The 21744-nt window shown below is 46.0% G+C and overlaps 1 protein-coding gene across 8 annotated transcripts in view; it reads left to right on the top strand.

The window, feature by feature from the left end:
• The window catches only part of PRRC2B (proline rich coiled-coil 2B), a 71012-nt gene that overhangs the window by 13944 nt on the left and 35324 nt on the right, over positions 1 to 21744 (top strand). For 6 of the 8 annotated variants that reach the window (XM_029063039.1, XM_029063041.1, XM_029063044.1 and 3 more), the window contains exons 2-8: positions 10984 to 11153; positions 11546 to 11723; positions 13995 to 14097; positions 15210 to 15282; positions 18922 to 19065; positions 20868 to 21109; positions 21566 to 21687. In XM_029063039.1, coding sequence (XP_028918872.1) covers positions 11039 to 11153; positions 11546 to 11723; positions 13995 to 14097; positions 15210 to 15282; positions 18922 to 19065; positions 20868 to 21109; positions 21566 to 21687 — 977 coding nt within the window. In that variant the 5' untranslated portion in view covers positions 10984 to 11038. The remainder of the gene's footprint in view (positions 1 to 10983; positions 11154 to 11545; positions 11724 to 13994; positions 14098 to 15209; positions 15283 to 18921; positions 19066 to 20867; positions 21110 to 21565; positions 21688 to 21744) is intronic. The other 2 variants (XM_039911772.1, XM_029063040.1) reach the window with 2 other exon arrangements.

Here is a 21744-nt window from a genome sequence, read left to right on the forward strand (position 1 = left end):
TACATACTATGTGCCAGTGTAGATACAAGCTAGTCAGGCTGGACCCATTCCATGTCCTATGTGGGGCTCACAGTCTTAGTCTCCATTAATCTCTTACCTTCCAATCCACCCTTCTGTCTTTCCCATCACAGTTGGCAACATCATCATCCTCCCCCTCCCAAAAACCTGCAACCTTGATGTCATCATCATAATAATTGTATTTATTAACTGTTTCCTATGTGTCAAGCACTGGAGTCAATACAAGATAATCATCAGAAAAGCCCCTGATTCACATGGAGTTCAGTTGGAGGAGGAGGGAGAACAGGTATCCCATTTTACAGATGAGGAAACTGAAGCATCAAGAAGTTGAATGCCTTGCCCCAGGTCACATAGGTGGCAATTGGAGGAGCCAGAATTAGAACCCCTATCATCTGACTCCCAAGCCCGTACTTCTTCCACTAGGCAAATTCTCACATTCAGTTTGACGCTCAGTCCTCCTGGTATTTCCTCCACAGTGTTTAGCAGATAGACCCCTACCTCTCTATCCAAATGGTCACCAGCCTGATAGAGGCACTTGTCATATTCCAGCTAGACTACCGTGTGAGTGTCCAGCTTTTCCCTTTCCAGGTTATCCGGTCTAGGTCACTTTTCTAAAACATTCTGCACCCACCTCCACCTCTCAGTAACCCATCCCTCTGAGCTATAAGCAGCAACTCGTGACCATTGGTTTTAAGGCTCTATTCCTCTTAGAGATCAACTCTCCTCTCCCACAACACCAAAGCTCCCCCCTCTTCTTTCCTCCCTAGTCAGCTTCCTCACCACAATTTTGTTCTCGACTTTCCCACCTCCTACCCCTTGCTCACTCAAGACTTTCCTCCTTAATCAGTCAGTCAATCAGTCGTATTTATTAAGCTCTTACTGTGTGCAGAGCACTCTACTACACGCCTGGGAGGAGAGTAAAGTTCAACAGTGTTGGGACAAGCTTACAGTTCTAGAGAGGGAGAGAGGTATTAATATGAATGAATACATTTTGGATAGGTACATAAGTTCCGTGGGGCTGAGAGAGGGATGAATAAAGGGAGCAAATTTAAGGGCAAGGGGGATGCGGAAGGAAGTTGGGGAAGAGGAAATGCGGGCTTAGGAGAGTTCCCTCCTGCCTGGGACTCTCCCCATTCAAGTCTCTCCCCCCGCCTCCCACCTTTCTGGCCACATCTCCATATTTTCAGAGTCCTCCTGAAGTCTCACTCCCTACAGGAGGCTTTTCTAGAATCATTTTTCTTCTCCCCACCTCAACATTTATGCACTGACAACCCTTTTCTATATTATTTGCATCAGCCTTAAATCACTCAATCACCTTGCTCCCACCTACTTCAACTCCCTACTCTCCTACTACAACCCAGCCCACACATTTCACTCCTGTAATGCTAACCTTGTCACTGTACCTCAATTTCATCTATCTCGCTGCTGACCTCTCACCAACATCCTGCCTTGGCCTGAAACGCCCTCCCTCTTCATGTCCAACACAATTACTCTCCCCACTTCCTAAGCCTTATTGAAGGCACATTTTATTGAAGGCACATCTCCTCCAAAAGGCCTTCCCTGACTAAGCCCTCTTCTCCTTTTCTTTCACTCCCTTCTGCATCACCCTGACTTGCTCCCTTGATTCATCCCATCTCCCAGCCGCACAGCACTTATGCACATATCTGTAATTTTATTTATTTATATTAATATGTCTTCCCCTTTAGACAGTAAGCCCATTGTGGGGAGGGAATGTGTTTGTTATGTTGTTATATTGGACCCTTATGTGCTCCATTCTTTAGGCATTTTGCTCCTTGTCCATGTGGGAACTGGTAGAGTGAAGACATGAAGACAGTATAAATGGTGCCGTGAAAACCAGTGATGTAATTCATTTCTTTGCCCAGGATCTCAGTTCTGAAGTCTCAGGACTGCACCTCATCTGGCATTTCCCCTGGGCGGCTCCATTACACTCCAAGCGCTTAGTACCTGCCCTGCACCCAGGAGGTGCTCAACAAAGACTACCAGGGGATGGACTCGGATGGCTTGGCCTCGCCGTTGCTTTTTCCATCCTTTCTTATCACTAGGGAAGAAGCTCAACCATTTTTCTTGAGCCTCTGGACTCCGCTACTTGCTCCTTTGCTCTTACCCGCCCCCCACCCCTTCCCTCACTCACAGCACTTATGCATAGAATGTATATATCTATAATTCTGTTTATTTCTATTGATGCATGTTACTTGTTTTGATATCTGTCTCTCCCCCCGAGACTGTAAGCCCCTTGTGGACAGGGATTGTCTCTCTTTATTGCTGAATTGTAATTTCCAAGTGCTTAGTACAGTGCTGTGCACACAGTAAGTGCTCAGTAAATATGAATGAATGATCTCCCCATGCAGGAACCGAGAATCCGTCACCTCTTCCTCGGGCAGCTTTCGCACTGCAGGCCGGTTTCTATTGTTGGCATCCCTTTCTGTACTTAATAGCGTAGGGCATTATCTGGGATCTCCGGAGCGAGTAAGAAGGCACGCGTGTGTGTGTGTGTGCGCTCAGCTGTTGTGCCCGATTTAGAGACCTGGACCCCTCTTTAAGGTCAGAGTATACCGTATCTGGTATATTCCGAGTAGCACCTAATACGTCCTGGTCTCCATAGCTGTTAATTGACGACAAACTGCCTGCTCGGGCCATTTTAGGCTCATGCTTCACTGGCACTCTCTCTTCTTTGCTTAAGTGTTTTGTTAAATGCCCGAGTGGGTGGGGAGGGGGACTGCTGGCTGTCACTCAGCTTCCTCTCCACCTAAGTGCTTGGCAGGGTCCTTCCGTAGATGCTGGTTCATTGGAGCGTCTCCCCTGGGCCAACTTCACAACTCCCCCTTGTCTCCCAGGAGTTACCAGCCAGAGAGAGGTGAGAGTTGGGTCTCAAACTGTCTCATTTCCAGCAGAACTATCAGTCAGTCATTAGTTTTTATTGAGCGCTTATTACGTGGGAAGCACTGTACTAAATGCTTGGGAGAGTACAGTATAACAGTAAAGAGACACATTCCCTGCCCACAAGGAGTTTACAGTCTAGAGGGGGAGACAGATGTTAATATAATTGAATAAATTACAGCTATGGACATAAATGCTGTGGAGCTGGGAGGGAGGGATGAATAAAGGGAACAAGACAGGGTGATGCAGAAGGGAGTAGAAGAAGAAAAAGGGCTTAGGAGAGGCCTCTTGTAGGAGATGTGCCTTCAGTAAGGCTTGAAGGTGGGGGAGAATAATTGTCAGATATGAGGAGGGAGGGCGTTCCAGGCCAGAGGTAGGATGTTGGGGAGGGATTGTCTGACCCCCTCTGCCCGCAGGTTTCCTGGCTCCTGCCCCTCTCCTACGACCTGTGCTCATTACAGTTCATTTATGTGTTTCCTCTCATTTGCCTTCTCTGCCCTCAGAGTTCCAGCTTCCCTAGGCTCTGGTTCTCCTGCCACCTTAGCCCCTTCACTCTTCCCTGCTGCTTTTCCTCCTCCTTCCTCCCCTTCTGCTTTTCTCTGGTTCCTCCTTAACGTCACTAAACCAATCACCCCTCGGGCACTGCCTCCATGCCAGTGTGTGTTTGACCTATGTTAGCTCCTAACCATGTGTCTGTGTGCGATCCTGTCTGCAGTTGAATTTTGATTATTCGGGATAGTGGAAGGGATACATGGTCTAAATAACACAAAGCCATGCCTGGAATGAAACAGGCAAAATGACTCAGGTCTCACTTGGGCACTAGGGGGTTGGAGCCTTAGGCTAACGGAGCCCGGAGAAAAACACTTTGGCGGAATCAGGGTATTGTGGCGTGGGAGGGAAGGCAAGCTTGCAGCTGGTGAGAGTTGAGAAATGCTGCGGATAATCCACGGAGATGGCTGTTTGGATGGATAGTTGCTCTTTTGAGAGTCCTTAAACTGGGCACTGGTTTATGAGACTCTCGCTTATCCTTTGGCATTCAGGCAACCAGGTAGAGTAAATTTTATTTATGCCATTTGTTTGCTACTGTCCCCAGGTAGAGTAAATTTATTTATGCCATTATTTATGCCATTTTATTTTTATGCCATTTGTTAAGCACTCTCCTAAGCACTGGTGTAGATGCAAGTTAATCAGGCCAAATTCAGTCCCTGTCCCACATGGACCTCACAGGTTAAGTGAGAGGGAGAACAGCAACTGAATCCCCATTTTTCAGTTGAAGAAATTGAGGCACAGAGAAGTTAAGTGACTTGCTCAAGGTCACCCAGTAGGCAAGTGGCAGAGTTGAGATTAGAACCCAGGGCCTCTGGCTCTTAGGCCCATGATTTATCCACCAGGTCATGCTGCTTCCAGTGTTATATGTCTCACAGTATTTCTGTCCCTTAACCGTAAATATGAATGAATGTAGGGTTTGAGTGAGTGAAGTCAGTTCCTCTGGCGAGTGACAGACTGTGATCCCAATGTGGGACAACCTGATCACCTTGTATCCTCCCCAGCACTTGGAACAGTGCTTTGCACATAGTAAGCACTTAACAAATGCCATCATCATTATTATTACTTTTCAGGCTAGGAGAGAGGGTGCTGACCTACCTCTGGCCAATAGCTGAAGCGTTTTGACTAGCAGTTTATTGATGTCTTCTGTTTACAGATAAGCTGTGTCATACTGTGATGGCTTTCTGATAAAGACTCACATGGTTCTCTAGAGGAGTTATGTGACAGGTCTTGACTAGTGGTATCACTTCTTTATTGGATCGTCACAATCCACAGATCAGTGCACTTATTTAGCATCCCTGATGTTAGAAAACCACGTTTTGAGCATTTTACTTATCTCATTTTCCAGTAAAACAAAACGTTTATTGAGGCATTTGAGAAAAATTGAGACCCAGAGAGGTTAAGTGTCACAGGGGCAGATAGAAAATCCAAATGTGGGGCCAGGATTGGGACATAGGCCTGTATGGTCCTTGTCTTTCTTCTTCTTATTTCTGTGGGTTTCCTAAAGCTTCAAGGAGAGATTCTTTAGAAATTGTTAGAAGTACTGTCTTTATATGGGGTCTTTGGTTCTGAAAGAGCCTTATGTATATTTCATATATGTATGATGTCACTCTTGAAGTGCAGCCATTTCTGGTTTGCCGTCAGCTTGCAGATGCTTCCCTTCCCGCCCCCCGCAAGAGAAGTGGGGGGAAAGGGAAGAACATATTAGAGTCCTCCTGGGCCAGAAATCTCAATATCGGGGACCCAAATTGAAGTCTTTAAGAAACAGACGTGGGCCCAGGATCCATGATTCACCTTTAGGGGTGTTTCTATGGGGACTTGGAGACCTAGCATCCCAGACACCAACGAGCAGATGCAAAACCATCCCAGCCACTTTGTTATGACCTTCCTGGCCATGAAGGTGACGGGCTGCAAGCGGGTTGGGAAGGAGGAGGGTAGATTCTTGAATCCAGCTTGGGTAAAGCTCAAACACAGGCGGGTTGTAGAGCTTTAATAGATGTGGGTCTATAACCATCTCAAATCCTTTCTTCATTTGATGATAGGAAGAGGAATCTGCAAAGGTTAAGTCTTCCACTGTGCATCTTTCTGGGTCAGGAGGTCTTCTTTAAGGGAAAAAAAATGAATAAAACTCACCCTGGCAGCATGGTGTAGTGGATAGAGCAAAGACCTGGGAGTCAGAAGGTCATGGGTTCTAATCCCGGCTCCGCCACTTGTCTGCTGCGTGACCTTAGCCAAAGCACTCTCTGCCGCGGTTACCTCTTCTATAAAATGGGGATTGAAACAGTGAGCCCACTGTGAGTCAGGGACTATGTCCAACCCAATTTGCTCAGTACAGCCCAGCGCTTAGTGCAGAAATAAGTGCTTAACAAATACCGCAGTTATTATGAATTCATTTTGTCATCTGTAAGCTTGTGTGCAGCGAATGCGTCTGCCAACTCTGTTGTATTGTACTCTCCCAAGCACTTAGTATAGTGCTCTGTATCCAATAGACGCTCAGTAAATAATGTTGATTGATTCCACAGTGTGAACTCCAGAGACATGCAGGCTAGGATTGCATGCTTCCCCAAATCTAAATCATAAAATTGTACATCTAGATAGATATGCCCTCTTCCTGACTCCCAGTGCATGGTCCCCCTTACAATATTGGTCCTTGAGAAAGCTCACGTTCTCCCTCAGGCCTGGAACTCCCTCCCCCTTCATATCCAAAAATCCACTACCCTCTCCATCTACAAAGCCCTCTAAGGAACACCTCTTCTCCAAGAGACCTTCCCAGACTAAGCCCTTTATTTCCCTTATCTGCCCTCCCCTCTGTGTCATCTGTGCACTTGGCTAGTCCCCGTTAATCATCCTCATACTCACCCCAACCCCACGGTAGCGATGTAAATATTCTTAGGCTCTGCCACATCCCCTCTTCGTAATCACTTTTAATGTCGGTCTCCCCCTGTGGTCTATAAGCTCCTTGCCGTCAGGATTGTGCCTTCCAAGTCTAGGTATTGTAATAATAATAAGGACGGTATTTGTTAAAGCATTTACTATGTGCCAAGCACTGTTCTAAGTGTTGGGGTAGATATGAGGTAATCAGGTTGTCCCATGTCTGGTTCACAGTCTTAATCCCCATTTTCTAGATGAGGAAACTGAGGCACAGAGCGGTTAAGTGACTTGCCCAAAGTCACACAGCTGACAAGTGGTGAAGCCGGGATTAGAACCCATGTCCTCTGACTCCCAAGCCCGTGTACTTTCCCAAGCGCTTAGTGCACTGCTCTGCATACATTAAGCGCTCAATAAATGTCATTGCTTGATTGATTAAATATCGGTTCCTTGGATGTCACGCTCTAATCAATGAGACCTCTTTACTGTGATAATCTTTAATGCTCACCTTCTCCCTCTTTATTTATGACTTTTCTGGCATGACTGAAGCGCTTACTACAGTGCTGTGCACATGGTAAGCATTCAATAAATGCAATTGATCAAATGAACCTATTCCTCCAATGTGGCATGTCCTTGATTTCAGGGTACAGATGGGAGAATTTCCATTTGTAGATTGAATGATGAGTGATTTTTTTTTTCAATTTCTCTGCCTTATTGGGAAAACAAAGTGCCTGGGCTTTAAGACAAGCAACTAGCAAGTCCTCTCTTTTAAAACTGAAAGTATTTAGGGAATTCATCGGTACTCTTGAAAGCCAGAGGTTGATTGCTGTGGGCCTGAGATCTTTAAAATAGCAGAGGTGCACAAGCTTTTTCCCCTTGCTCTGCATAGCTCCTTTCTCCTATTTTGGGCCTGCTTTGAGGGCTGCGAAAACAAATGGAAAGACTTGTTCTAATCCAATGTCTTAATTTCATAAAACTAATCAGAACCTGATCCTTCAAAGCCTTCATTCCTAGTAATAGAGAATGGGGAAAATGCAGTGGAAGAGAGTTTAATGAATAAGGGCTTTCATACTCTGTTGTTTTTGCAAAGTGCTTTTTCCTTTTTTTTTCAATCCCACTTCCCAGTCTCATTTTGTGGCTTCTGTATATATTGACTATGGGTTTCTTCCAAATCACCCAAAACAGTGGATATCTAGGGGAGAATGACTCTTACTATAATTCCCTTGCCCACTTGAAAACCTGAAAGACATTCTTTTGATTTGAGTTTCACAACTCACTGGGGCAAACTGTTGAAAGCTTGCTAGACGTGGGAGGGGGAAAAACCCATAGATTTGGGCGAGACGCATAGAACTCACTTGTTAAGGTCTCTGAGGAGGTTTTGGCGTGAGAGTGAATGGAGTATCTTCTTATGAAGGTTTAGTGGAGGAAGGTTAGAAACCTTAAGTCTCAAAGGCTCGTTGTTGTGAGGTCTTCAATGTCGTCAGCCAACTGAAACTTGGCCGGATTGAACGGCTTAGAGACTTAATAAGCAGCTCCCACTCTGACCAACCAGGTAATGGCTGAAGGAATTAAAACCAGAGTTCCTAACTCATTCAATCCACTGAATTTATTGAGTGCTTACTGTGTGCAGAGCACTATACTAAGCACCTGGGCGAGTACAATATATAACAGTGCACCATGAAATCTGCCCTGGCCATATCTTAGTTTGTGCTTTTCCAGATCTGTTATAATTATTTCAGATGGGATGATTCATCCAGTTGCAGATTGCAACTCATCTCAAATTGGCTGGGTCCAATTGGAGCGCAGTCTGCGTGGGCTTTGTATATATTCAAACTAATCCTCTTACCTGGAAATGGCTTTTGATAAGGGGATTACTCTGGGGAGTGGTTTCCTAGGGTGAGAAGATGGCAAGTAGCTAGGCCTCTTTCAGAGTCCTTCAACCTGTCCAACAGGTGGAACAACTGTCTCTCAAAGTGTGACCATTTTTATGCTGGCTCTGAAGAAGATTTTTGCCTTGCACATTCTTCTCTTTGCCTTGCACATTCTTCTCTTAACTGGTAGTTCCAAACGCCATCTTCCTAGCATTCTATTTATACTCTGGCCACATCTGGGGACTCTGAGGAGCCCTCTGAGTTTTGTTGTTGTTGTTGTTGTTGTTGTTGTTTGGGGGAGCCAGGTTTGATAAGTTTCCCTTCCCTTCCTTCACAATGTCGCTAAATTCCACCCTTCCCTCTCCATCCAAATTACTATCACAGTAATGCAAGTACTTATCCAATCCTGGCTTGATTATTGTATCAGCCTCCTTGCCGACCTCCTGCCTCCTGTCTCTCCACACTCCAGTCCATACTCCACTCTGTAGCCCAGATATTTTCCTTCAAAAACGTTCAGACCATGATTCCCCATTTCTCAAGAAACTCCAGTGGTTGCCCATCTACCTCCATATCAAACAAAAACTCCTCACCCTTTGGTCTTAGTTGTAATAATTACTATTATTATTATGGTATATGTTGAGCATTTACTATGTACACTGTACTAAGCACTGGGGGGGGATACAGGCAAATTGAGTTGGACTCAGTCCCTGTCCCACATGGGGCTCACAGTCTTAATCCCCCTTTTACAGGTGAGGTAACTGAGGCACAGAGAAATCAAGTGACCTGCCCAACATCATACAGCAGACAAGTGGTGGAGCTGGGATTAGAACCCATGACCTTCTGACTCCCAGGCCCGTGGTCTATCCACTACGCCATGCTGCTTCAAAGTGCTTTAAAGCTATCACCTTGGCCCCTCCTACCTCACCTAGCTATTCTCCTACTTCAACCCAGCCTGCACACTTCATTTTTCTAATGCTAACCTTCTCCTTGCGCCTCGATCTTTTCTATTTCGCTGCCGACCTCTTGCCCACATCCTACCTCTGGCCTGGAATGCCCTCCCTCATAGCAGACAAATAATTGCTCTCCCCTAATTCAAAGCCTTATTCAGGCACATCTCCTCCAAGAAGCCTTCCCTGACTAAACCCTCCTGTCCTCTTCTCCTATTGCCTTCTGCGTTGCCCTGACCTACCCGCTTTCATTCATCCTTCTTCCCATCCCCATAGCATATATGTGTATATCTGTAATGTATTTATTTACATATATTAATGTCTCCCCCTCTAGACTGTGAGCTTGTTATGGGCAGGGACTATTTCTGTTGTTGTATTGTACTCTCCCAAGAACTGTACAGTGCTTTGCACACAGTAAGCACTCAATAAATTTGATTGAAAGAATTAATGAATTAATAATTCCCTCAGCCCCTTATCCACCATATTCTTCAGGTTGATTCTAGGTCCCTGCTCTTTGGTCACCAATGAATAACCTTTAGTCCCCTGCTCCTTTAGCTGCTGGTCTCTCTTCTCTCCTCCTTCTGACCCGAGCCAGAGAGCATCTCAGCATTGCCAGGCCCCGAGTATATCCGTACAAGCCCTGTTTGAGAAAATGCTCCTCCGACCTTTTGCGAAGCATGTTTTCTTCCACTGGGAGGGACTCCAGTTTCCACCCAGATGTTTGGTTCTGGTTTCTCCTGCCATTCGTCGGATAATAGTATGGCTTGGAGGCCAGTTGAGGGGGAGTGATGTTTCCCTTGTAGTAGGAAGAATAGTGGGTAAATCAGCTAAAGATGTGAGCTTTTTAAAACTACTCTAAGTTGTTCCCCTCAGCCTAATGTTTATGAGAGAGAGCTGGGCAAGCAGCCAAGTGGGTGTATGTGTGGCCTGGGACCCTAGATGTAGACAGATCTCAGTGGAATTCCAGTGGGTGAAATCTGAATGACTGTATTTTCTTATTTTTCCTATCAGAATTTGGGTATAGCAAAACACGCACCTTTAAGCACAGTAAAGAAAATTCAGTGCTAGAAAAATCTCCCATCGATTCCACATGGCGATGAAGAATTTCAATTAATAAATGATTAGGAAACACAAAGATGCTGTTTCCATAACAACGGACTCATGCAACCCGTTGCCTATTGGTGGGGAAAGGCAATGTCAAGAGAATTAGAGCCTCCCTCCTGAGGTTTGGCTGCTTCTCTCTCATTCCCTCTCCTAAGTGGGGAGGGGAGAGAGGTAGAATGGAACGGTCCACTGAGTAGATGTGGACAGTTACCATGGACATGTGTGCCAGTCTATGTTCTGTAATGAACCTGTTTGTTTCCCATATGTTCATCTCAAAAATGTGCCTTTTTAAGGGCAAAGCAGATGTTTATTTTCCATCTGAATGGGCAATGCTTTGTATTTGAAACCTCACACTCCTGAATGTCCCCTAATGGATTACTTATTTGTGTTTTCTTTCCCCCTTTGGTTTTGTTTAGATTTGTGTTTTTTTCCCCTAGACTGACAATACTAAATTCTGTTGATTGCCCAGTGACCTCTCCTCTTGTTTTACTTCCCATCTGTTTTCTCTGATGCTCAATTCCCATCCACAGATTTAGAGTAAATATTCTCCAATTTGCAAGATCCCCTCTGAACCCGGGGAATACAGAAGCAAGAACTCGTGTTGCAGCGCATGTGGAATTGTAGTAGATGTCGGCTAGGCTCATTCTAAAGAAATCTAGTTCACATAGGGAATGTGTGATCAGAAGGGAAGAACTAATTGATACTCCTCTCCCTCCTCCTTCTTTTCAAAGGCAGATCGGAAGCGGCGCCGAGAAAAATTTCCTTACTAGATGACATTTCATCGCAATGTCCGATCGTTTGGGGCAACTAACCAAGGGAAAGGATGGGAAAAGCAAGTACTCGACTCTCAGCCTGTTTGATAAGTATAAAGGAAAGTCAGTAGAAGCTATCAGAACCACAGGTAAAGAAAGTGGATACCTCTTGGCCAGTGCTTTTCTTGGATGACGCATGACAGAAACCAGAAGCTGGGGGGGGAGAGGGGATTCTTAAGCATCCTGTTTTGGGTTGGGCCTGTGGGACCTAGAAATCTCTGACTATGTTCTGTTCCTTGCGATCTGACCTTCCTTTCATTGCATCAATTTACTTAGTAAAATTTGGCCCCCACCAAATTTCCTAGGGTTTGCTAGCTGCCGTTGAAAGCACTATTGAATTGCAAAGGGTTTTATTGTTGTTTTTACCACTCTGGCTTTTTACACTGCTGCTCTTGGGAAGAAACTGTTCCATTGTGGTCCAACTCCTCTGGCACTTTTCCATTTTGTTGTTTGTGGCTATAGCTTTTCTTCCATTTTGCAGTTATTCCTAGACATGGCTTACAGAGTCTCGGGAAAGTTGCCATTGCTCGGCGTATGCCACCTCCTGCAAACCTGCCAAGTTTGAAGTCTGAGAACAAAGGAAACGACCCCAACATCATTATAGTACCCAAGGACGGTACAGGATGGGCAAACAAGCAGGATCAGCCAGACCAAAAGAGGTAGGAGGCCGGTACAGCTTCAAGAGGGTGGTACCTTTGTGGGTCAGGCTAAGGGCTGCTTTCCAGACTCAAATTTTTTTAGGTCACTTCCAGGCGTGGGAAGAGAGGGATGGGTGGTTTGGGGCGGGGGGGTGGGATCCAACCGTGACTCTCCTCCATCAGAACACTGCTAGAGGGGAAGAAGTAACTTTGTTTCTTGTTCTTCCTCTCTTTTGCCCTGATTGTTGGAGGTAATGCTCTTCAGTGCATAGCGGTTTCCCTCCCTGTGCCTTCCTTGTTCTTCAGGCAGGCCCTGTCTCACTTTGTCTGTGTACAGAGCTGCTCTGGAGCTTTGAGGCTGATGGCATCTGCTGTTTTTGGTGTCCCACTTCCTAGGGAATCCGTGCCCCTGCTGACATGATTTGGATGGGGCGTGGGAGGACAAAATCACAAGAGTCATTTGGCCACTGATAGATTTTCAGAGGTGCAGTTCTAGTCCTTCTATTTTATTTTTTATGGTATTTTTTTAAGCGCTTGCCACGTGCTAGGCACGGGACTAAACACTGGGAGTAGATATAAATTAATCAGGTTGGACATCGTCCATGTCCTACATGGGGCTCACAGTCTTAATCCCCATTGTACAGGTGAGGAGACTGAGGCACAGAGGAGTAAAGTGACTTGCCCGAGGTCACACGACAGTCGAGTGGCGGAGCCGGGTTTTGAACCTCTGTCCTTCTGTCTCCCATGCCTGTGCTCTGGGCCATGTTGCTTCACTATTGTGCGTTCCCAATCTACTTGTAGGTTTTTAAAGTGAATGAACTTCAGTCAGGATCGAGTGGGTAGGGTCGAGGGTATTGTCAACTCCCTTCATTTAGATTGGAAGCTCCTCCTGGCCAGGGAATGAGTTCTCCTTCCCATCTACTTTCCCAGATGTTTAGTACCATCAACCAAAGGAAGCAGAAATTGTCAAATGGACAAAAAGGGAATTTTCTTAACCACAGTTGGACATAACTTTTGGCGGCATGGTCATTTGGGTGAAAACTCGAAAAACCATGCAAGTTACCTTATTTAATCTCCTCATTTTCTTCAAGAATTATTCTATACATGTGTCCTTAAAGGAGGTAGAGTGGAATTCAGGTTCTCCTGGGAACTCCTGTGGTGCTGCCTGGGGCACAGGTTGGAGAGAGAATGCCTAAAGAAGGAGAAAATGATTCCCCTCCATCTGATATTGCTCAGGCTTGAAATAGGAGTTTTGAACAACAGTAATGAGGGCTATTCTTGGTGCAGATCTGACTGGGTAGAGGTGGGAGAGTTTGTGTCGAGAGCAGCATGCCTGAATAGTCATTGCCGAGATCCCTGGACTGTTTTTTTCAGGTTTTGGTTTTTTTTTTTTTGGCGGGGGGTTGGGAGGTGCAGATGGGAGTTGTTTTTTCTTTTTCTTCCAACTGTTCCTTTTTTGTAATCACTGAAAAAAAAAGGGAAGCCTCCCTGGGTATATCCATCTTGGGTTAAGAGGTACAAAAAAGACATCACCGTGAGACTAACCATAGATATGGACATTGGAAGAGAAGGAGGAGCAAGGACCTTCCCTAAGCAGAAGTTGCAAGTTTTGAGGAGAGGAGTTGGAGAGAAAGCAATGTGCATGAGAAGCTGTTGAGTCAGAATGTTCTAGACTTTGGAAACATTGAAAAATAACGGGAAATCTGCAATCTGGAGGGTTTTTTCTCCAACGTAAAACCTCCTTATTAAAACCCTGTGCTTGCTCCCTTCTTTTCCCAGCCACGTTTCAAGGCAGTGATGCGTCCTTTGGCTCAGAGAAGTGATGTTTCTGTGCCGGAGGAATAAAGCTCAGCGATCCCTTTATTAGAGCAGGGAACCAGGGGACCAAACTTAATTAACGTGACCCTGGGAAGGTTGCAGGGAACCGGGGGACCCGATTACATTAATGCGAGCTGGGGAAGGCCGCCCGGCCTTCCCGAGACTTGATGTCTCCTGACGTGTCAGCTGTGATGATTTGCAACAAAGTATGGCTTCGGGAGACAGAAGGCACTCGCAGAAGGGCAGAAGGTTGTTCTGTCCCTGCGTAAAATGCCAGCTCGTGATTAGGCCCGAGAAAAAGCTTCATTTCAAGTTCGCTTCTGCCAGAAGAGGAGGAAGCGGAGGGAAATGCATTTGGTTAGAGTAGAACTTTCATCCCTCAAAGTGAGGCGTCAAAGCAGCTGTGGCCTTATCGAGAATCCGGGGCCCGTGCTTCAGCCCGTCAGATCTCCACGATGATGTCGCCTTTTCTAGTTCCAGTGTGACGGCCTCACAGCCGCAGGAGTCGCTGCCGCAGCCGGGTTTGCAGAAATCTGTCTCCAATTTACAGAAACCGACACAGTCAATCAGCCAGGAGGTAGGTGCTGGCTCACTGCAGCCCAGTTGTTCTCTGGTCCTTGGTTATTATTATTATTATTATTATTATTATGGTATTTGTTAAGCCCTTACTATGTGCCGAGGTGGTACAAGCAAATCGGGTTGGACACAGTCCCTGTCCCACGTGGGGCTCGGTCTAACTCCCCATTTTACAGATGAGGGAACCGAGGCATAGAGAAGCGAAGTGACTTGCCCAAGGTCACACAGCAGACAAGTGGCAGAGCTGTGATTAGAACCCAGGTCCTTCTGACTCCCAGGCCCGCGCTCTATCCACTAGGCCATGGTGCTTTCTTTTTGGTTTCTGGGAACTCACAGGTGCTTCTACTTAGGAGGGTAGTTCTCGCACAACCAGTTTATCCCCGCAAACAGTGTGTATGGCACATATATCCTGGCTCAGGAGGACTGCGAGAAACGCCCTAACGTGAAGAGCTGAAGTACCAGGCCTCGTTGCCTCACCCTGCCTGCCTTGTTTGGACCACATTGCAAGTGTTTCTGAGATGGTCTTCCCCATTAGAGTGTAAACTTCTGGAGGGTAGGGAACGTGCCATTTGGTTATTCGGTACTTCATGAGTGTTTAGTTCAGTGGGTGCCCTGCACCAGGTGGGTACTCGATAAATGCTTCCCCTGCTTTAGAGAGAGGCACCAGGAGACTGGAGAGAGTAGGAGGAGGGAGGGGTTAGCGTATGTAAATGAGCATACTTTCATTCCTCTCTGAGAAAGTCCAATTGTTTTCCTTGCAACATTGGCATTCTCTTTCTCCAGTCTGCTGAGGAAGGGAGGGGCAAGAGATAGTAGGTTGTGATAGCCTTCCTCTTGGATTGGATTAATGAATTGCAGGGAAAGGTTTCAACTCCTCTTGGCCAGTTTAACACATTGGAGGGAAATGGTTTCTATTTCCACCATCCTTCCTGTTAGGGGGAACCCGTCAGACAAAATGACTCTCGATCATTGTGGAAATTTGTGCTTAGAAGGGAGTGAGGGAGGTCTGAATCCCAGGGACATCCCAATTAGTAAGAGGAGGACTTTCTCATGTAGCCTGAAATGCAGCTTTCTGATTTTCTTTCCCCCCACCCCCCCCTTTCTTTGTTACAGAATACAAATTCAGTGCCAGGTGGACTAAAGTCATGGGCACAGCTGAATGGAAAGCCAGCAGGATACGAAGGTGGTGAGTGAGTGTGTGTGTGTGTGTGTGTGTGTGTCTGTAGGGAATCGTTCACTAGTTCTGTAGAGTGTCTAGCCCAGCCAGTCCTGGAATAGTGAGCATTCTTGTGCAATTCTTGAATGCCCGATCCACAAGTCTACACGTGGCTTCTGGTAACAGACACATACATCAGTGCTTGGGAAAGAATGGTGTGGCTCCTATTAACTAGCTCTTAGGCACTTACCATTCCGGGTACCCATGCACTTGACAGAGGCAGGTTCTTTGCTTGTTGACTTTGTTTCTATCTCAGAGCAAGAAAATCAGTATTCCTGCCGAAGTAAATGTGCGGGAGAGGGCCCTCGAACCCCGCCACCGTTCATTTGATCGGGCTGCTGACAGAGTGAGTCGGCATGATAGTGTGCCTGGGATACATCTGCTTCCCCTCTCCCAGGACCACATGTAGGAGGTGTTGTATTGCTTTGCGCTATCTCAGGGCAGGACTCTATAAATAAAATCACCCCAGGGAGGTGGGTGCTTAGTTGTTGACAACTACATAGAAGCAGTCAACAGGTTATATTCAGTGAATCTGCACAGGAAAAGAGGAAGGTTTCTGTAATCTCACCAAGAAATATGGTGCACAACGGTTGGGAAATAGAGGAGATGTTCAAACTGAATAAGGTATTCCTTTTTAGCTGTTACCATCAGCGTATTACTACTGCAAAGCTACAGTCCCCAGAGCTTCTTAAAGCTGAAGTGAAACTTGAAATGGGAGCGATACAAACCGATTGACAGTGGCCAAAGAAATTTAAGAGACGTGAGAACTGCAGTTTGTCCCAGTCTGATTGTGCTCTCCCAGTTAAGAGGCTTCTTGGGAAGAGTAAGTAGGGAGATTTGGTGAAAAATAAACACTTTAAAGAAGCAGTGTGGCCTTGTGGAAAGAGCACTGACCTGGAAATTAGGAGGACCTGGGTTCTAATCCTGGCTCCGCCACTTGTCTGCTACGTGGCCTTGGGCAAGTCACTTAACTTCTGTGCCTCAGTTACCTCATCGGTCAAATGGGGATTAAGTTTGGGAGCCCCATGTGAGACATGGACTGTGTCCGACCTGATTAACTTGTATCTATCCCAACACTTAGTACAGTGCCTGGCACATAGCAAGCATTTAACAAATACCATAAAAAAGGGTACTCTGGTGTGAAAAAATATCAGTTTTCACTTTTATAATTTTTACAAATTTCCTCTAATTTAATAGAGCATCTAATGCGATGCAAATAATATTCACTGTGCTTTATGCTGGGAGGACGCAGCTTAAAGGCCACAGGAGAGGTTGTAAGATTCTCTTGTAGATGGTAAGTTCCTTGAGGGCAGAGAGCATGTTTACATACTCTTTTGTACTCACCCAAGTGCTTGGTACAGTGCTCCGCACGGGGCAAGCGCTCAAATACTGTTGATTGAAATGGGGTTGGTCCTGAATTGAGGCTCCTAAAGCCAATGTTGAGAGCTCTGTGTTGTCCTGTTTCTAGGACTTTCCTTCCAAGGTGATGTAGATCAGAAGTCCAAGTTTAATCATTTTTGTAGGAGCATGGATGTTTCAGTCCAAAAGATATATTTTTTGGTGTAATTTTTCTTTGAGTTTAACTTTGCCTCTGAGAAGGTTTATGAAGAGGTTGTTTTTGGAAAAGTAAGGGTTGCTTGAAGTGCCAGTCTCCCTCTGTAGAGGCTGCTTCACTTTGTGATTCCCACAGCCACTGGGGAATATAGGGGGTCATTCAAACAAAAACCGGGAGTTGAGGCTACCATCTGCTCAGTGTTTATGTTCTGGAGAGAAATCATTTAGCCTTTCAACCTTAGGTTCTGTGAAATAGGTGCTGTAGATATTGATTAATGGATCCTCAAAATCCATGTCTTGTATCAGTGTAGTCCCTTTCTTCCCAGGGTACTATGGAAGTTTCAAATATTGTAGTCGGTTCTCCCCAAATAATAATAATACTACTAATAATGATGATATTAAGTGCTTACTGTGTGTCAAGCACTGTTCTAAGCGCTGGGGTAGCTATAAGGTAATCAGGTTGGACAGAGTCCCTGTCCTACATGGGCCTCAGTCTTAATCCCATTTTACAGATGAGATCAGTGAGGCCCAGAGAAGTTAAATAACTTTCCCAGGGTCACACAGCAAACAAGTGGCAGAGCTGGGAATAGAACCCACAACCTTCTGATACCCAAGCTTGTGCTGTATCCACTAGGCCTTGCTGCTTCTCCCCAGACAAGTGGTTTCCCAGCAGGTTTGGGTTTGTTCTTCTAGTCGAGTATCTGTCTGGTTAGGACCTCCAGAAAGAAGTATCAGTGAAAACAGATCTCTCCTCTGCAAGTTTTCTTTAATGTGGGCCTCTTCAAAAATGTGACCCCTACATTTATAACGCCACCGGGAGAATCCAGGCAGAGGCAAGTTCAAAAAGGAAGGCTAGGTTCTCAATAGGTTTAGTTTAAGTAGGCTGCAGTAAAGTAAAGGTGGAGAGGAACTTTTCATGTTTTAGTCCCACCACTGACCTCTTACCATAATAAAACTAACGTGCAAGTGAAATACTCTTCTCATCAGCAAGAGTTCCTTGCGATACTTGTAAATTAGCTTTCTGGTCAGTAGCTTGTGAATAATGCATGCAGTGATCAGGGTGGCAGGTTTATTCGACTCTGGGCCTCCTTTCAAACTGGGATAGTGGATAAGTTGCCATTTACTACAGCCACAGTGATCTCGGCTGTATCTTTTTGGCAAACTCAGCCCTGGTTAGAATTATTTGCTGATTATCTTAGGAAATCAGCAGGACTAGGAATCAGTGATGATAACTAGGCTTGAGAAAAACGGGTTCCTAACCTCTTAAGCTGTATAGGGGAACAGTGCACACCCATAGGCATTTGATACACCATTGTTATCCCCATTGTTCTAATTTTACCAATGCCAGCAGAAACTTGGAGAAGCAGCATGGCCTAATGGAAAGAACACGAGCCTGGGAGTCAGAGGACTCTGCTGATTGCTAATTGCTTGCTGTGTGACTCTGGGGGTGGGGGGGTGGTCCCTTAACTGCTCTGTGCTTCAGTTCTCTGGTTGTTCCTCCCACTTAGAATTTGAGCCCCTTTTGGATGTGGACTTTGTCCAACCTACTTAATTTGAATCTACCCCAATGCTTAGAACAGTGTTTAATGCATAGTAAACGCTTCACAAATACCATAAAAAAAAACCTTAGAGCACTAAATCACACCGTGGGCTTCTAAGGGCCAGATAAGTCAGTTCCAAGGAATTTGAGAGAAATTTTTTACAAGAGCAGCAAACTGAAATGGGAAGAGGAATGGAAGATTAGACGTTTAGGGCTGCGAGAAGCCCAGCATCCTTGTTGAAGCCAGCAGAGGGTGAGGAGGAGAATTTGTGCCATGGGATGAGGGCCTCTTATGGCAAAGCTTCCCTACTGCCCATGCATGTGGAAGCAGGGCCCGGCCTGGGTGGACGCTTTACCAGCGGCCCCCTAAATTGCAGTGCCCTCTCAATGGATTCTGGCTTTAGACAGGCCACAGATTGTAGGCTGAAGCTTCCCGAGGCACGGGGCATGAAGCTCAAGGTTTTCCTGGCGATGAGATCCCTCACCCTACTAAATCACTCTGGTTTCCTTGACAGGTTCAAGGGGCTCAAGCCGACTCTTATCCTTCTCTCCCGAGGAATTTCCGACGCTGAAAGCAGCTGGCGAGCAGGACAAGGTTGGCAAAGAAAAGGGCGTCTTAGATCCGTCGTATGGGCCCGGACCAAGCCTCCGCCCCCAAAGTGAGTAAATTGGCAGCTTATGCCTCTTGGTACCGACCCGGGGAGCAACATTTTCTCTTCTTTCTGTCCGCTTCTCTATATATTGGCTTGTTCCCTAACAGCCAAAGCCACCTGTAAGGATAGAGGATTCATTGCTGGTTTCCCGGTGCTAAGTAAAATTATGGGCAGGACCAGTGAAAGTCAGTTACTCAGGTATGATTAATCCAGAGATGGTCTGTAACATCTTCCTTGAAATGGGCGCTGTGGACCTTCCGATTCAGGAGTTTGGGGAGATTGCTTATTGATAGTGCTCTGCATATATTAAGCACTTAATAAATATGATTGATTGCTACTGATTGCTGATAGTTACTTGAGTGCCCAGGTAGATGTGTATGATCCAAGACTCCCTTTTGGCTCCAGTCGCAGGGATCTTAATGGAACTCTGATGGTTTTACCCATGATTGTAGTTTAGGGTGTTACTGTGAATAAAAGGTATGGATGATCAGGCAGGTACACCCAAGTTTACCCTGATCTCCTCTCCCCATGGAGATTCACAGAATAAAAGATTAACGGTCACACTCTCTGCTTTGTACTGCTCTGGCTGAAAACCAGGTGATTGTTATGCCTCTCTCTGCTTACCTAATAATAATAATTATGGTACTGTTAAGCACTTACTTTGTGCCAAGCACTATTCTAAGCACTGGGATAGATACAAGTTAATCAGGTTGGTCACCGTCCATATCTCACATGGGGCTCACACTCTTATTCCCAATATACCTCCCTTGGATAGGCCTGTTCCAGGTGTCCCAGGATCCTCCTGGGTCCATGCTGTCCATTCCCAGCCCAACATTTTTGATCTTCAGTGTTATACAGCTTTCCTTCGGCAATGTCTACCCCTTTCACCTCCCCCAAGGATTTATATGAAGCGGGTGGGCGACCTCACTTACTGGGCTGCAGTGTACCAATAATTTTTTTTTTACTCCTCTCCCTCTCTCCACGGATTAGCTAAGCAGAAAAACAGTCCTTTAAGTTTACAACGTTTTGCAGTAGCCCATCCTCTACTTTCCACATGAATAGCACCGGTGCACTGATGGCAATAAACATTAGTAACCTGAAGAAGAATAGTATTAATTTGGGGGATTATGCTGTCGCTTGTATTGAAACTCCTAATGTTCAGACTTTGAGTTCATTAAACCTGGCCCATTTCTGTGTTTGCCCATTCTAGTTTACAGGGCTGGGCAAAATCTTATTTAGCTCTCTGTTCTTGTCTTGTCCCACCCCTTCGTTGGGGAAAGCTTCGGGTTTTATAATAAAATTAACATCTCCCCATCTGCACTTCTTGGTAGCCCCTTTTCTCATGGAATATATACCTATGTAGCTGTAATGGTACTTGTTAAGTGCTTACTGTGTGCCAAGCACTGCACTAAGCACTGGTGTAGGTACAGGATAATCAGGTTGGACATAGTCCCTATTGCACGTGGGGCTCTCAGTCTAAGTAGTAGGGAGTAGGATTTAATCTCCATTTTAGAGATGAGGAAACAGGCAAAAAGAAGCTAAGTAACTTGCCCACGGTCACACAGGGGACAGGTGGTGGGGCTGGGATTAGAACCCAGGTCCTCTGACTCCAGGCCTGTGCTTTTTCCTCTAGGCCACTCTGCCCTAGGGGGATAGACTTCATTTACTCCCATTTTGCAAATTGCCCAGTACTCAACTCAACATGACCCCCTCATTTTATATATTCTCATGAAAGAGGGTGTTCCCTGATTCAGTACCTCATACAATCCCTCCTCCCCCCACCCCCTTTTGCCCCTTTTAATTTCCAGATGTGACGAGCTGGAGGGAGGGCGGTGGGCGGAACATAACCTCTGCCTCGTCTCTGACCGCCTCCCCATCTGAGCCGGGCAGCAAGAATTCAAGTACAGGAGACGGAGCCCCCTCCTCGGCATGTACCAGCGATTCTAAGGAGCCTTCTCTCCGCCCGGCTCAGCCTACCCGAAAAGGGGCTTCACAATTCATGGGAAATGTATACCACCCACCTACATACCATGACATGCTTCCTGCTTTTGTAAGTCCTTGGAGAATTCGGCGTGTGTGAATTTTCCTTAAAGTCGGATTGTTAGTGTCCAGCGGAATTTAGGCCAAGTGGTCACTCCCTTTCCCAGACGTCTCCCTGATAGTATTTTGGAGTTTCTTACTCTGGTAATTTCCTCCTTTAGAAGTGGGGTTGAACCAGTCCCTCTCCATAGTTCCTTACACTGTTTTGACCCCAGCTCTTCAGGGAAAGAAGAGTCAGGTGTTTGCCAAGATACCATTGTCACGTAGTTTGTCTACAGGAGAAAGAAGGGTATTAAGTAGGAAACTTAGGATTGCCCCATTCGTTTTCTTCCCCCGCCCCCTCCTCCAATCTAGCTAGTACCCCAGTCTCCTTCCCCCCAGTCGGCCCATTTCATACACGTCAGACTCAGATGGTTTAGATTTTGGTCCCTCAGAAGAAAACCCATCTATCCACGTTGTGTTTCAGATGTGTACTCAGCAGTCATCAGAGGCCCAAGGAACAGTGGAACGAGGGTCTTTCCCCCTCCCTCAACTTCGCCTGGAACCCCGAGTTCCTTTTAGACAGTACCAGATGAATGACCAAGATGGGTAAGGTTGCCGCCTGGGACTGATGAGCAATGCTTGGAGCCAGTGGTATTACCAAGT

Source organism: Ornithorhynchus anatinus, chromosome 4, assembly GCF_004115215.2.
Source record: "Ornithorhynchus anatinus isolate Pmale09 chromosome 4, mOrnAna1.pri.v4, whole genome shotgun sequence".
NCBI classification, from domain to species: Eukaryota; Metazoa; Chordata; class Mammalia; order Monotremata; family Ornithorhynchidae; genus Ornithorhynchus; species Ornithorhynchus anatinus.